General features: G+C 53.4%; 2 protein-coding genes across 2 annotated transcripts; one reads left to right on the forward strand and one right to left on the reverse strand.

Annotated features, from left to right (window-relative positions):
• Positions 1–2,742: 2,742 nt before the first annotated feature.
• Positions 2,743–4,544, reverse strand: LOC121848156 (vasoactive intestinal polypeptide receptor-like). Its single transcript, XM_042332532.1, has 4 exons — positions 4,511–4,544; positions 3,918–4,047; positions 3,314–3,355; positions 2,743–2,841 (listed from the first exon to the last, which is right to left on the reverse strand). The coding sequence occupies exons 1-4, from the start codon at positions 4,531–4,533 to the stop codon at positions 2,743–2,745; spliced, it is 294 nt and encodes a 97-aa protein (XP_042188466.1). The 5' UTR covers positions 4,534–4,544.
• Positions 4,545–7,357: 2,813 nt separating this feature from the next.
• LOC103172774 (vasoactive intestinal polypeptide receptor) lies at positions 7,358–14,820 on the forward strand. The gene is given in 13 exon segments (XM_042332533.1): positions 7,358–7,385; positions 7,806–7,913; positions 9,211–9,308; positions 10,068–10,165; positions 10,414–10,546; positions 11,046–11,151; positions 11,154–11,198; positions 11,799–11,859; positions 12,094–12,163; positions 12,856–12,947; positions 13,405–13,534; positions 14,104–14,145; positions 14,616–14,820. Coding segments are annotated over 13 exon segments (1,110 nt in total). The 3' UTR covers positions 14,715–14,820.
• Positions 14,821–15,959: the final 1,139 nt, after the last annotated feature.

Consider the following 15,959-nt stretch of genomic DNA (forward strand, 5'->3'; position numbering starts at 1 on the left):
GGGTTTCAGCAGCGTGAGGGGTGAGGTAGTGCCGTAGTCTGGCGATGTTCCGGAGGTGATGGAAGGCGGTGCCAGTTGTGGTGCGGATGTGAGGGAGAAAGGACAGCTCAGGGTCGAACAAAACGCCGAGGTTCCTGACTGGCTTTGAGAGGTGGAGAGTGCAGCCTTGGATGCTGATGGTGTCAGCGCCTGAGGTGCGGAGGCGCTGACGTGAGCCAATCAGGAGGGCCTCGGTTTTTTGCACGTTGAGCTGAAGAAAGTTGTCTCTCGTCCAGGACTCGATGTCGGACAGGCAGGCTGTCAGGACATCGGTGGTCGTGGAGTTGAGAGTAGAGGAGGAAAGGTAGAGTTGGGTGTCATCCGCATACATGTGGAAGTTAACCCCATGTTTGCGGATGATGTCACCAAGGGGGAGCATATAGAGGGTGAAGAGGAGGGGACCGAGGACAGAGCCCTGAGGGACACCACATGAGACAGTACGGGGGGTGGAGGAGAAGCCATTCGTTGAGACGAAGTGAAGACGGTGAGAAAGGTACGACCTAAACCATTCAAGGACAGTGCCTTGAAAGTTGAGGTGGGAGGACAAGCGGTGGAGTAGGATAGTGTGGTCGACCGTATCGAATGCTGCCGATAGGTCGAGGAGGACGAGGAGACAGAGGGAGCCCTGGTCACAGATGGTCAGGATATCATTGGTGACCTTGACCAGGGCAGTTTCTGTGCTATGAGCAGCACGGAAACCTGACTGAAGGGGTTCAAAAAGAGAATGGGTGGAGAGGAAAGAGCGCAGTTGGGAGGCGACAACTCTTTCCAAGACCTTGGAGAGAAAGGGGAGGTTGGAGATGGGCCGGTAGCTTGATAGCTGCGACGCATCAAGGGAGGGTTTTTTCAGGGTGGGCGTGATGATGGCAGTTTTTAATGGAATGGGGACAGAGCCAGAGGAGAGGGACAGGTTTATGATGTCAGTGATGTGTGGGACAAGAAAATGGAGCTGGGAGATAAGGAGTGGAGTGGGGATGGGGTCAAGGGAGCAGGTGGTTGGTTTTAGGGATAGGATGAGTTCAGTGACAGAGGGTGGGGAAACGGGTACGAAGGTGTGTAGGGGAGGATGGGTAGGAGTCGGAGTGTGGGAGGGAAGGGGTGGGTGGTGGGTGGAAGTTGGAGGGGAAGTGACCGCGGAGCGGATTCCCTTGATCTTGGATTCAAGGAAATCCAGCATCTCCTCGCAGTGAAGGTTGGAGGAGATGACCTGCGCGGGGTGGCGGGGGGGACGGAGGAGTCGGGATGTGGTGGAAAACAGTAGCCTGGGGTTGTTCTTCGCCTCCAGGATTATCCTGGAGTAGAAGGACGACTTGGCCGAGGCTAGAGTGGAGCGGTAAATTTTGAGGAGGTCCAGCCAGATTTGTCGGTGGACCGTTAAGCCGGATTTGACAAAGGTGCGCTCACCTTTATTATTATTATAATAATAATAATAATAATAATAATGATGTCGCTCCTTATCACATCATTGAGACAACAACAATAACAATAACAACAACGACAGCGACATGAACTTATATACCCAGCTCTCAGAGGCGTCTCGAAGCGCTTCACAAAATATACTGTAAAGTGAATTGACTGTGTACGTTGCTGGACCGAGGTACCCCCTCGCAGTTTAGACTACTGATTAAGTCGGATTTTATACCACTCACGCACGTTTGCCTGCAATAATAGCCATAACAATAAATAAATAATAATAATAGTCCTCGCATTTTTACACCGCGCCTGATCACGTCTTCGAGACGTCTCAAAGCGCTTCGCAGGATACACTAAACTGCAGTGACTTTGTGTTTTGTGGGTGAAACGCGGCAGCCAATTGCGCACAGCGACGTCCCCGCCAACAGCCGCGGGTTGAAGAAGTGACCGCATTATACGAAACAGACAGATATTTTGCGATGTGGAGGTGTGTGTGTGGGGGGTGTGGTGGGGGTGAAGGGGGGATGGGGGTGATGGGGGGGTGAGGGTAGGGATCGAAGAGGAACGAGCTGAAGATGGGGGAGGAAGGGGGCGAGGCGGAGGGATTGAGGGAGAGGGTCTGGAGCCTGCACGGCGGCAAAAGGCAAAAAAGATCTTCGATGAAAACCTTCGTCAACTGGTTCCTGGTTTCGGAGTCTGGAGGACAGGGATGGGTGGAGGAGGAAGAGGAAGAGGAGGGAGCAGAGTGTTTAGACCACGGTGTCAGTTCACAGCGCTCCAAGTCTGGACGCACTCACCTGCAATGCAAACAGTTGGGAAGAAATAGGTTACAAATACTATGTATTTTTGTGGCTGAAACGCTGCAGTCAACAGTGGGTTGAGTCACTACATTTTCCTTGAGGGATTATTCCCTGCCCAGGAAAGCGATTGTATACCCCATACTCGACCCTCCCCCCCCTCCCTCCCCGTCGAAGATTTCAGACCGGTGAACCTTACTCACCCAAACCAGTTGCATCCCCCTCAGGAAGTAACTGGTGCAAACTCTGTTCTGATTGAATCCGTTAAAAGATTTGGTAAAGGGAGAGAGGGGGGGGGGGGGGGGGGGGGGGGGGAGAGAGGTGGGAGGAGGGGCAGAGGGGGAGACGGGGGTGAGAGAGTGGGGTGGGAGTGGGGTTGTGGGGCGCAGTGGTGGGGGAATGGGGTGAGGATCGTTCCTCCAAATCGCAGGGAAGTGTAGTCCAATCTGTTGATGGGACAGGAAGGAAATGAGGCGACACAGAATGGCATCGATCAACAAGGGGTGTCCATCTGGCTGTTGGCCACCACTGGGACAGCTCCGTAACTGTCCACGTGGCGTCTCAGCCATCTTCGCTGCACTTCAGACTGCACCTGTCCGGGCACAACAACAACAACAACAGCAGCTTGTACTTATATAGCGTCCCTCCACACAGGGCAGGGTCTCAGAGCACTGACTCCGAGCCGGGGGGTGTGGGTGGGGGGAGGGGGGAGGGGGGGAGGTGGGCGTAAGTACGGTCGAAGAGGAAGGTTTTCAGGCGGGACTTGAAAGAGGGGAGAGAGGGGGGGGCAGGTGGAGGGATTCAGGGAGAGCGTTCCAGAATCTCGGGCGTAGCGGCTGAAAGCTGACCGGGTGGTGGATTGGGGGGAGTGAGGAGGTCGGACAGGGAGGGAGGGAGGGAGGGGCCGGGGAATGAAAGGGAATTGAACACGAGAGCGAGAGGATCTTGAAGTGGACCCGTTGGGTGACGGGGAGCCAAGTGGAGCCTGGGCCAGAACTGGTGAGATGTGGGGGACGGAGTTTGTTCCGGGTCAGTATTGCGGGACAATAAACTGGTCCACTTACCTCTTGGTTGAGAAAGCAATACAGGACTCCCACTATGAAACCCTGTACACAGAGAGAGAGAGAGAGAGACACAAACTCAGAGCCTCGTCGGGAACAGGAAATTACTGACTGTATCTGGGAGAATATCGGCCAGAACACAGGGAGAAACTCGCTTAACGTCTCATTCAAAGGACGTCACCTCCAGTAATGTCGAATTCCACCCCCTCCCTTCCCCCTTCCCCCCAGCTCTGAACTAGAGCATCAGTTGACGTCCTAAGGCACTGGACAGTCAGGGGTTTGGATCCGAGCAGTGGGTGCGGGGGGGGTGGTGTATGGGAAGGTGGAGGGCTAGGATTGGGACTAGGGCAAGGACGGTCGAAGAGGAGGGTCTTGAGATGTGCCTTGAAGGAGGCAACAGAAGGAGCAAGATTATTACCCCGGGGAAAGCGATCTGAGGCGCGCGCGCGCGTGTGTGTGTGTGTGTGTGTGTGTGTGTGGAGTGAGGAAACTTGCCCAACTTTTCCTCTGCCCCGGGAATCGAACCCGGGTCCTCTCGCTTGCGAGGCGAGTGCTCTAACCCCTGAGCTCCGGGGACTCCACACAGGACCTGTTGCTATGACTGTACCTGAAATGATCCGATGCAGAGATCAAGGTAGAGCTTGACAGCGTGGACGACGTGATCGGGTGGGAAAGCACATATGATGTAGTGCACCCCGAATAGGGGGATCAGGAGCAGAGTGGACTTTACCAGTCGCCTACCGGAGAGGTATTAAAATATCAATTATTATATCAAACAGCAACAACGACAAAATTAGAGTTACACAGGGCCTTGGAGGAGGCGAGGGAGGGGACGAGGCGAAGGGGGCAGAGAAGCTGAAAGCCCGAACGCTGATGGTGGGGCGGGCCGGGCGGGGGGGGGAGACATGAAGCAGGTCGGAGCTTGAACGGAGAGGAGTATCAGGAGTATCACTGAGGTGGGAGGGGTCAAGGCCGTTGAGGGCTTTGAAGGCGGGGATGAGGATGTTGAAACTCTATCCTCTGGGGGATGGGGAAGCCAGTGGAGCCGGGCGAGGGTGGCCGTGATGGGGTGATGGGGGGTGGTGCGGGAGAGGACACGAGCTGCAGAGTTCTGGATGGTCCGCAACCTGTGGAGGGAAGAGCTGGGGAGGCCGCCAAGCTGGGAGTCATCTTGGAACATCAACCCAGGCCTTCGCCTACCTGTACTGGGAGGAGTTGACCATGTGGATCTCCCGAGGGTTAAGCTCTCTCTCAGTCTCTCTCTCTCTCTCTCTCTCTCCCCCTCTCAGTCTCTCTCTCTCTCCCTCTCAGTCTCACTCTCGGATAGAAAGTTTACGCTAAGGTGACCCCATTTTCCGGTCAAGTCAGTACCTGGGCGAGGTCACAGGTTAAGGCCACCTCTCTCTCCCCCCTCTCTCTCTCTCTCCCTCTCCCCCTCGCTCTCCCCCTCGCTCTCTCCCTCCCTCCCTCTCTCGCTGCGCTTGACATCTTTATAAGCTGTTGTTTCACGTTTATTGGGAAGTAGGTGGTTCCGCTTGTGTGTGTGTGTGTGTGTGAGAGCGTATGGGTAAGGGTTCCGTCTACCTTCCCATCACCGCCCACTGAGTATAACAGAGCCCGAAGCAGAGTGTATGTGTGTGGGTGGGGGTGGGTGGGTGGGTGGGCGCGTTGGTGGGTGTGTGTGGGTTGGGGTGGATTGGAGTGAGTCCGACTGGGTTAGACGAGGTTGCGTTGGGTGAGAGCAGGTCAGGGGTGAGGGTCAGAGTCAGAGTCAGGGTCAGGGTGGGGTTGTGATGGGTTAAAGAGCGAGGCTGATTCCCCTCTCGCCCCCTCTCTCCCCCTCTCCCTCTCGCTCTCGCTCGCTCGCTCGCTCGCTCGCTCGCTCGCAACGGAATGATCTCCGTCGGACTGAGCTGGACGTTGTGCAGTTTGTTCGTTTTCGGAGTAAGTACAACATAATGACCTTTACAGTGTCCGGACCGCGACTCTGCTAACTTCCCCCCACCCCCAACGCACTCCCACTCCCACCTCCCACCCCTGTCCCCCTCGCCCCCCCCCCCATCCCCCACACCCTAAACACCGTCTCTGCGTCTCTTCGTGCCTCACTCACCCACTCAGGTGAGTAAGTTCCTCTTTTACGGTCAGGAATGCCCCCCCAAAAAATCCTTGATCCATTCCTACCCTCAGGATCTCTCTCTCTGGCTCTCTCTCTGTCTCTCTCTCTGTCTCTCTCTCTGTCTCTCTGAGAGAGACAAAATAATAATAAGTTGGTCACTTCAACCCGCGGCTGTTTGCGGGGACGCTGCTGTGCGCAATTGGCTGCCGCGTTTCGCCCACAAGACACACAGTCACTACACTTGACAGTATATTCTGTGAAGCGCTTTGAGACATCAAATGCAAGGATTATTATTATTATTATTATTATTATTATTTCGGGATTCAATCTCAGTTTTGGTTACTCCACAACTTAACCTGCCCCCTTTTTCTCTCTCTCGTTGTTTATTTCCCTTTCTCTCTATCCCTCTCTCTCTCTTTCTCTCTCTCACTCTTTCGGTTTCTTTTTCTTTTTCGTATTTGACAGACAGTTCACTTTACAGCGGGTTCTTTGAAGTGCTTTTTTTTTTAAAAATCCGAACGCCGTGGTCTGAATACTTAAAGTTGCGCAGAATTTTTGGGGGTTTATTTGAAATCCTTAATTTGAGATGTTTTAATAATAATAATAATAATAATCGCTGCGTTTGATTTAGCGCCTTATCACGTCTTCGAGACGTCTCAAAGCGCTTCAGAATATACTGTAGAAAGTGAATTGACTGTACAGTTGTGGAAGAAACACCACAAATACACCTGGACGAGCAGCGGCGAAAAAAATGCCAGACAGAGCTCCAAATGGCCGAGCTGCGTGTGGGTTTGGCTGGTTCGACTCCAGCAGTTACTCCAACTCACTCTCTGGGCAGATTGGGCAAGTTTCCTCACTCCACACACACACACACACACTCACACGCACACACACACACACACACACACGCGCACACACACACGCGCGCCTCTGGTTACCGGCAGTCAGTAGGAACCCGGTTGTTAGTCGACGGGCGGATGGCTTTTCCGGGGATAATAATTGCTTTAAAAAATAATAATAAATCGGTCACTCAATCCACGGCTGTTTGTGGGGGGCGCTGCCGCGCGCAATTGGCCGCCGCGGTTTGCCCACAAAACGTGCAGTCAATTAACTTAACAGTGCACCCTGTGAAGCGCTTTGAGGCGTCTCTAAGACGCGATCAGTCGCTGTGTCAAAGGCGAGGATTAATATTATTATTGGTGGTGACCCGGAGTGCTCTTCCGCTCTTTCAGGTGAACAGCATTCTGCACCCAGAGTGTGAGATCGTCAAGGGGTTGAAGCGTAACCAGGACAAGTGCTTAAGAGGCATTCGAGACAATCGGAATACATCCGTGCAAGGTAGGCAACTCTTTAAACCACACGTCACACTGCTCGTGACCGGTTAAACCCCCCCCACCCCGAAAAAGCACTTCGAAGCCCAATTAAATTAATAGCGCTTCACAAACGAGCTTTTAATTCCCCCAAAAAGTGGCGTTTCAAAACCCTCATGAAGTTTATTGCCTCCTCCGTTCAGCTTTTAACTTCCTTAAAGACCGCGGTTTTGACCCAGTAAAATTAACAGCTTAACATCCTGACTTATTCATTGCCCCTCCGCAGCCCCCCCCCCTCCTCCCTCCCACTCGCCCGTTAATTGTGTCCTGTTCAACAAACCATCTCCCACCCCCCCACCCACTCAAATAATTATTGGTTGTTCACTCCATGGCTCTCTGTGGGCAAAACTGGCTGCTGCCTTATAATAATAATAATAATAATAATAATAACAATCATCCTTGCATTTAGTACAGCGCCTTTTCACATCATTGAGACGTACATAGGAAGGAGTGTTGAGGGGAGGGAGTTGGAGGAATCCAGGATGCAGTTATAGCCAACACACGACAACTTGCCACAACAATTTACACAGCGCTCTTTATGCGAGGCAACGTCTCGGAGCGATGAACAGCGACTCCGAGCCGTGGTGGGGTAGTTTGGGGGGGGGGGGGAAAGGAAAGCGGAGTTGACCGTATGTACGGTCGATACAGAGGGGCAGAAGGACTGAAAACCTGTCCCCTCTTCTCCAACCACCTGCCCAGGACACGTGAAGCATTTTGAGACTTCCACTCTGCTTTGGTCACTCAATCCACCACGGTTTGTGTGTTTCTGTGTGTGTGTGTGTGTGGGGGGGGGGGAGGAGACGCTGCTGTGGGCAATTGGCTGCCGCGTTTCACCCACAAAACGCACAGTCACTTTACGGTGTATCCCGCGAAGCGCTTTGAGACGTGTCGAAGGCGTGATGAGGGGCTGTATCAATTGGAAGGGTTATTATTATTATTATTACTAATCGCGCGAGGTGAAGAACGCTGTATATCAATGTAACTTGCGTTGCCTCTTGTGTTTCTCCAGGTTGTAGGAAGCTATGGGACGGAGTGGTGTGCTGGCCTCATGCTCCTCGTGGGGCAACAGTTAATGTCTCCTGCCCGGCTATCTTCTCCCACTTCACCGCCAACACAGGTAAAAAAAATATACATCTGCTCAACCGGGTGTCTGACCCAACACGAGGAAACCCACCACCGTGGCTTCAGAGTCTCCCAAGGCAGTCTGAGACCTCCACCCCCGGGCATCGCCTACACGTAGAAACCTGGATATGGAATGCGCTCTCTCTCTCTCTCTCTCTCTCTCTCTCCTGGAGGGACGCCCCCCTGTTTACCTAATTCCGGAGAGTATTAGGCGCAGGTTGGCGAGAGCCAAGGCTTGTGGGGTGAGGGGGGGAATCCAGAGTGTGGGTTGGTGGTGGGTAACGGCTGGAGTCTAACCAGCATGGCTTGTCCGGCCAGCTTTCCCGCTGCTTGACGGGCTGGGACCACCCTCCCCGTTAGTTAGTTAGTTAGTTAGTTAGTTAGTCAGGGCTTTGGCTCCGGGGTTACCAGGAGCCGAGGGGGAGGATTTCCTGCCCCCGGTGACCGGTCGGCCCTTCCAGGTCCTGCCGATGGATGGGTCAGGGCCGGGCTGAGCTGCCGTCAGCCGTGAGTGCCCTGGGATACCGCGGCCCCTCACCATCACAGGAATTTCCATTGCATTTATAAAGGGATCTGAATGAGTCTGGGTGACAGGGATGGCAAGCTATTTAAAGAGGTAAATTACCTGTTAAACAGCCATTGCCTTTGATGGCTTTAATATCTCACGCCAATAGCACTTAACAGTGAATTGTAAATAACTTTATGTATTTGCTCACTGTGTGACCATCTGTCCTGGATCATAATAAATAACCTTTTGGAGAGGGATTACATTAAATCTGTAAAGCCCTGAGCAATAAAAGGTTTCTGTTAACCTTCAGGCTTGATATGGAAGCGAGTTGGTTAGAGCAGCGTGAAACCTGAGGCAAGTTTCCTTACGCCACGCGCGCCACACACACACACGCACACACACACACGCGCACATACACGCGCACACACACGCACACACACACACGGCTCTGTGTAGGAACCCGGTTGTTAGTCATTTGGCGGATCGCTGTTCCGGGGGTTAACAATAACCCCTTCAAAAAAAAAAAAAAATAATAATAATAATAATTTGGTCATTTCAATCCACGGCTGTTTGTGGCGGACGCCGCTGGGCGCAAGTGGCTGCCGAGTTTCGCCCAGAAAAATGCACAGTCACTACACGTCGCAGTATGTTCTGTGAAGCGCGTTGTCGAATGGTATATCGGGTCCGCGGTCCAGTTACTCAGACAGTTCCGAGGGCCACCGCACCACAAACCACCCGTCGCCTTTTAGAAGCTATGTCAGTTCTTTTTCTTGCGGCTCGCAAGGGTCCGTCAGCAGGAACTGCACCCGCAGGGGCTGGTCCAAGGTCTTCCCGGCGTATCTCTCCGCCTGCATCGTGGACGATGATCTGCCCACTGATGAGGTAAGACCCTCACACACGTCTACACATCCCTTCGTGGCCCCCCCCTCCCTCCCTTCCCTCCCTCCCTCCTTCTCTCTCTCTTTCCCTCCGACCTCCTTTCTTCCCACCACTACCACCCACACTCCACCACACGTCCCCTTAAAGATCTCCTGTTCGAAACGAGAAGGGAGTTTTTGGTCGCGGCAAATTCAGTCACTACACTTCACGAAAAAAAATCCTCGTGAAGCGCTTTGAGACGTCCTCCCGACATGAAAGGCGCTCTACCAACCGCAAGGAGTATCATCCTTATTATTCTCGCAATGGATATAGCAACTCCATAAGGTAACACCTCACTAATAATGATAACAATAATCATAATAATAACCCTTCGCACGTGATTATATCTCAAAGCACTTCACGGGACACACTACCACCGTGGATTATCTGGTGTGTTTGGTTGGGGTGCGCAGCGATGCGAGTGAGTCTGTGACACAGGGAGAAAGGTTTCAAGTAGTTTTCGTTCCTAAATTGATTAATCAATCAATCAATAAATAAATAAATAATGTCCACGTTTTAATTCATAAGTTAAAAAAATAGTTTTCATTCGTAAATCAAAAATAAATTGTTTTAGTTGAGTAAACAAAAAAAAACTTGAAACCCCCCCCCCCGCCCCACAACCTTCTGACTCAGAGACGAAAGAGAGAGAGAGAGAGAGCGAGAGCGAGAGCGAGAGCCAGGCTGTCGCACAGCCAAATATTGTTGTTGTTGTCACTATTGCAGGTCTCCTACTTTGGGACGATAAAGGTGATCTACACAGTGGGACACTCTGCGTCTCTGCTCGTGCTCACGGCGGCTGTCATCATCTTACTGCTATTCAGGTGAGTTGGTCCTGGTTCACCCTCCGAGCCAAAGCCCTGACTAACGGGTGGTCGGGTGGTCCTCGCTGGACAAGCAGCGGGAGAGCTTGGCCAGACAGCGCCCTCGTCGGCCAAGCCCTGTGGGTTTAGCTGGTTAGACCCCAGCAGCGAGAGCAGATGTAATAAATGCAAGTTGTTGTTGTTGTTGTTGCTGCTGTTGTTATCGAATGCCAGGATTACCCGTGTCTCTGTGTCTCCGGATCATGCAGGAGATTGCACTGCACGAGAAATTACATCCACATCCAGCTCTTCATCACCTTCATCCTGCGCGGCGTCTCCGTGTTCGTTAAGGACGCTGTTCTCTTTGGCGATGGGGACATTGACCACTGCACGTTTTCTACGGTAACGGTTTGGTACCGCCCTCACCTCCTGAGTCACCGGGTGGCGGGTTCAAGCCTCGTGTCTTGAGATCTCCCCTCCCCTCATCTCCTCCTCACCACCCCAGTCCTAGTGCTTTGGGACGTCCTTCTCATACTCGGGTTCAAAACCCTTCACTCCCTGGACCCTCCCTCCCTCCCTCCTTTCCTCCCTCCCTCCCCCCAATCCACCACCCGGTCAGCGCCTCTGCTCGACTGGCCCCGGCTCCTGCCCGTCCCTCAAGGGACGATAATAATAATAATCCCTTGAAATGAAAATAGTAAATCGGTCGCTTCAACCCATGGCTGTTTGTGGGGAATACGGCAATCGGCTGCCGCGTTTCGCCCAGAGAACACGCAGTCACTACACTTGGCCGTGTTATCCTGTGAAGCGCTTTTGAGGCGTCTCGAAGGCGCGACGAGGCGCCGGGTCGAACGCAAGGATTACAAGGACCGTGTTTGACACCTTTGCCTCCCACCCCCAGGCCGGCTGCAAGACCTCGGTGGTGTTCTGCTACTTCTGTGTCATGGCCAATCACTTCTGGCTGCTTGTGGAGGGGCTGTACCTCAACTCCCTCCTCCTGGCCTCCTTCACGCACAGCAGAAATACTTCTGGTGGTGGAGCGTGCTTGGTTGGGGTAAGTATTGATATGCCCCCTTCCCCACACCCACACACACCCCCCCCCCCCCACTCCCTCCTTCCCTTCCTCCCCTCTTTCCCCCTTTCCCACCCTTTCCACCTCCGTTCCTTGGTCCCTTCCCCTTCCACCACACTCCGCCCTCCCACTTTCTTGGTCCCTTTCCCCCCCCCCCCCACCCCACTATTCTCTCTCACGGACGCAGGGACTTATTTAAGAAGCAGCTCGATGATGGGATGTAACAGGATAGTGATTCGGGAGGGTTGAGACCGGATCCGAACCAATCCTATGACCCAGATAAGGGAGTTTCTTTTTCCCTCTGTGCTCTGGCCGACAATTCCCCCCCAAATAAGATCAGTCACTCACTTTCGCGGCTGTCTGTGGGGGACGCTGCTGTGCGCAATTGGCTGCCGCGTTTCGCCCACAAAATATACAGTCAATTCACTTTACTGTTTACTCTGTGAAGCCCTTTGAGACGGCTCAAGAATGTAATAAAGCGCTGTATCAAATGCAATGATTATTATTATTATTATTATTATTAACTGTGGAACGGAATTCTATTGCTCTCTGAGTTTGGTTAAAATGTACCTTTTCTTTGAGGTGTGCCTGCTGTTTGCCTGACGGGTTGGGTGATTGCAAAGTCTTGCTTCGAAGACACTGAGTGAGTATAATAATAATAATAATAATACTGATAACAATCCTGCCATTTGATCCGGCGCCTTATCACGTCTTCGAGACGTCTCAAAACGCTTCACGGGATAGAAGGGTGACTGAAGGCGCGGTCGAAGAGGAGGGCCTTGAAGGAGGCGAGGGAGGGGGAGGCGAGCGAGGCGGAGGGACTGTGGGATGGAGAGACACGCTGGATTCCTTGCTAAGTCTCTGCTGTTGTGACCAGGTGCTGGGATGTGATTGAAGATTCTCCGTATTGGTGGATAACAAAGGCCCCAATTGTCATCTCCGTCATGGTGAGCGGTCGCCTGTTAAACCCTTCACACCGAGACTCTCAACACAGTATAGTGTCAGAACGCACTGCCTGGAGGGTGGGGTGGGGTGGGGTGGGGGGGTTGGGGGGGGGGGGGTTGGGGGCGGGCGTGGAAGCAGAATTGAGAGCAGCTTTCCAAAGGGAATTGGGGAGGTATGTGAAAAGGAACGGCTATTGGGGTAGGAGCGGGAGGAGTGGGACTGGTTGGGTGGCTCTTTCGAAGAGTATGGCACAGACACAATGGGAGGAATCCTTCTGCGCTGCGAGTATCTATGATTCTAAGAATACTACAGTCTGCGGTAACATTATTTACGTTTGTTGAGAGGGGTTCTGGACTATAACAACGACAACAATAAAATTACATTTGTATAGCGCCTTTCACGTCGGGATGGGTGGGGGGGGGGAAAGCACGGTCAAAGAGGACGGTCTTGAGATAGGTCTTGAAGGTGGCGAGGGAGGGGGGGGGATTGGATGCGAGAAGGAGGGACTGTGGGATGGAGTTCCAGACTATCAGAGCTTTGACTGGTACAAAGACCTTGCGGTCGAAGGGGAGGGTAGGTCTTCGATCGGGAATTGTAAAATGGGGAGAGAAGGGGCCAGGCCGTGGGATTGAGGGAGAGTACTCATCAGAGTCAGGTGTTCTCATGGGAATCTCCTCCCCATTTCCTCCCACAGGTAAACTTCGTGCTCTTTTTCAATATCATCAGGATATTGTTCCAGAAGCTTAACCCTCGGGAGATCCACATGGTCAACTCCTCCCAGTACAGGTAGGCGAAGGCCTGGGTTGATGTTCCAAGATGACTCCCAGCTTGGCCTCCCCAGCTCTTCCCTCCACAGGTTGCGGACCATCCAGAACTCTGCAGCTCGTGTCCTCTCCCGCACCACCCCATCACCCCCATCACGGCCACCCTCGCCCGGCTCCACTGGCTCCCCATCCCCCAGAGGATAGAGTTCAACATCCTCATCCCCGCCTTCAAAGCCCTCAACGGCCTTGACCCCTCCCACCTCAGTGATACTCCTGATACTCCTCTCCGTTCAAGCTCCGACCTGCTTCATGTCTCCCCCCCCCGCCCGGCCCGCCCCACCATCAGCGTTCGGGCTTTCAGCTTCTCTGCCCCCTTCGCCTCGTCCCCTCCCTCGCCTCCTCCAAGGCCCTGTGTAACTCTAATTTTGTCGTTGTTGCTGTTTGATATAATAATTTATATTTTAATACCTCTCCGGTAGGCGACTGGTAAAGTCCACTCTGCTCCTGATCCCCCTATTCGGGGTGCACTACATCATATGTGCTTTCCCACCCGATCACGTCGTCCACGCTGTCAAGCTCTACCTTGATCTCTGCATCGGATCATTTCAGGTACAGTCATAGCAACAGGTCCTGTGTGGAGTCCCCGGAGCTCAGGGTTAGAGCACTCGCCTCGCAAGCGAGAGGACCCGGGTTCGATTCCCGGGGCAGAGGAAAAGTTGGGCAAGTTTCCTCACTCCACACACACACACACACACACACACACACACACGCGCGCGCGCGCCTCAGATCGCTTTCCCCGGGGTAATAATCTTGCTCCTTCTGTTGCCTCCTTCAAGGCACATCTCAAGACCCTCCTCTTCGACCGTCCTTGCCCTAGTCCCAATCCTAGCCCTCCACCTTCCCATACACCACCCCCCCCGCACCCACTGCTCGGATCCAAACCCCTGACTGTCCAGTGCCTTAGGACGTCAACTGATGCTCTAGTTCAGAGCTGGGGGGAAGGGGGAAGGGAGGGGGGGGGTGGAATTCTATATTACTGGAGGTGACGTCCTTTGAATGAGACGTTAAGCGAGTTTCTCCCTGTGTCCTGGCCGATATTCTCCCAGATACAGTCAGTAATTTCCTGTTCCCGACGAGGCTCTGAGTTTGTGTCTCTCTCTCTCTCTCTGTGTGTACAGGGTTTCATAGTGGGAGTCCTGTATTGCTTTCTCAACCAAGAGGTAAGTGGACCAGTTTATTGTCCCGCAATACTGACCCGGAACAAACTCCGTCCCCCACATCTCACCAGTTCTGGCTCAGGCTCCACTTGGCTCCCCGTCACCCAACGGGTCCACTTCAAGATCCTCTCGCTCTCGTGTTCAATTCCCTTTCACTCCCCGGCCCCTCCCTCCCTCCCTGTCTGACCTCCTCACTCCCCCCAATCCACCACCCGGTCAGCTTTCAGCCGCTACGCCCGAGATTCTGGAACGCTCTCCCTCAATCCCTCCACCTGCCCCCCCCTCTCTCCCCTCTTTCAAGTCCCGCCTGAAAACCTTCCTCTTCGACCGTACTTACGCCCACCTCCCCCACCTCCCCCCCTCCCCCCACCCACACCCCCCGGCTCGGAGTCAGTGCTCTGAGACCCTGCCCTGTGTGGAGGGACGCTATATAAGTACAAGCTGCTGTTGTTGTTGTTGTTGTGCCCGGACAGGTGCAGTCTGAAGTGCAGCGAAGATGGCTGAGACGCCACGTGGACAGTTACGGAGCTGTCCCAGTGGTGGCCAACAGCCAGATGGACACCCCTTGTTGATCGATGCCATTCTGTGTCGCCTCATTTCCTTCCTGTCCCCATCAACAGATTGGACTACACTTCCCTGCGATTTGGAGGAACGATCCTCACCCCATTCCCCCACCACTGCGCCCCACAACCCCACTCCCACCCCCACTCTCTCACCCCCGTCTCCCCCTCTGCCCCCTCCTCCCACCTCTCTCCCGCCCCCCCCCCCCCCCCCCCCCCCTGCTCTCCCTTTACCAAATCTTTTAACGGATTCAATCAGAACAGAGTTTGCACCAGTTACTTCCTGAGGGGGATGCAACTGGTTTGGGTGAGTAAGGTTCACCGGTCTGAAATCTTCGACGGGGAGGGAGGGGGGGGAGAGTCGAGTATGGGGTATACAATCGCTTTCCTGGGCAGGGAATAATCCCTCAAGGAAAATGTAGTGACTCAACCCACTGTTGACTGCAGCGTTTCAGCCACAAAAATACATAGTATTTGTAACCTATTTCTTCCCAACTGTTTGCATTGCAGGTGAGTGCGTCCAGACTTGGAGCGCTGTGAACTGACACCGTGGTCTAAACACTCTGCTCCCTCCTCTTCCTCTTCCTCCTCCACCCATCCCTGTCCTCCAGACTCCGAAACCAGGAACCAGTTGACGAAGGTTTTCATCGAAGATCTTTTTTGCCTTTTGCCGCCGTGCAGGCTCCAGACCCTCTCCCTCAATCCCTCCGCCTCGCCCCCTTCCTCCCCCATCTTCAGCTCGTTCCTCTTCGATCCCTACCCTCACCCCCCCATCACCCCCATCCCCCCTTCACCCCCACCACACCCCCACACACACACCTCCACATCGCAAAATATCTGTCTGTTTCGTATAATGCGGTCACTTCTTCAACCCGCGGCTGTTGGCGGGGACGTCGCTGTGCGCAATTGGCTGCCGCGTTTCACCCACAAAACACACAGTCACTACACTTTACGGGGTATCCTGCGAAGCGCTTGGAGACGTCTCGAAGACGTGATCAGGCGCGGTGTAAAAATGCGAGGACTATTATTATTATTTATTTATTGTTATGGCTATTATTGCAGGCAAACGTGCGTGAGTGGTATAAAATCCGACTTAATCAGTAGTCTAAACTGCGAGGGGGTACCTCGGTCCAGCAACGTACACAGTCAATTCACTTTACAGTATATTTTGTGAAGCGCTTCGAGACGCCTCTGAGAGCTGGGTATATAAGTTCATGTCGCTGTCGTTGTCGTTGTTGTTATTGTTGTTGTCTCAAT

The sequence above is a fragment of the Callorhinchus milii genome, unplaced genomic scaffold (genome assembly GCF_018977255.1).
Source record: "Callorhinchus milii isolate IMCB2004 unplaced genomic scaffold, IMCB_Cmil_1.0 Scaffold2, whole genome shotgun sequence".
NCBI lineage: Eukaryota > Metazoa > Chordata > Chondrichthyes > Chimaeriformes > Callorhinchidae > Callorhinchus > Callorhinchus milii.

Coding starts and splice junctions, on each gene's coding strand:
- LOC121848156 (XM_042332532.1), bottom strand. CDS start 4,533: ATGGTCAACTCCTCCCAGTACAG. Junction 4,048..4,510: donor GTCAACTCCTCCCAGTACAG/GTAGGCGAAGGC, acceptor CCTCTCCGGTAG/GCGACTGGTAAAGTCCACTC. Junction 2,842..3,313: donor ATTGCTTTCTCAACCAAGAG/GTAAGTGGACCA, acceptor GTGCCCGGACAG/GTGCAGTCTGAAGTGCAGCG.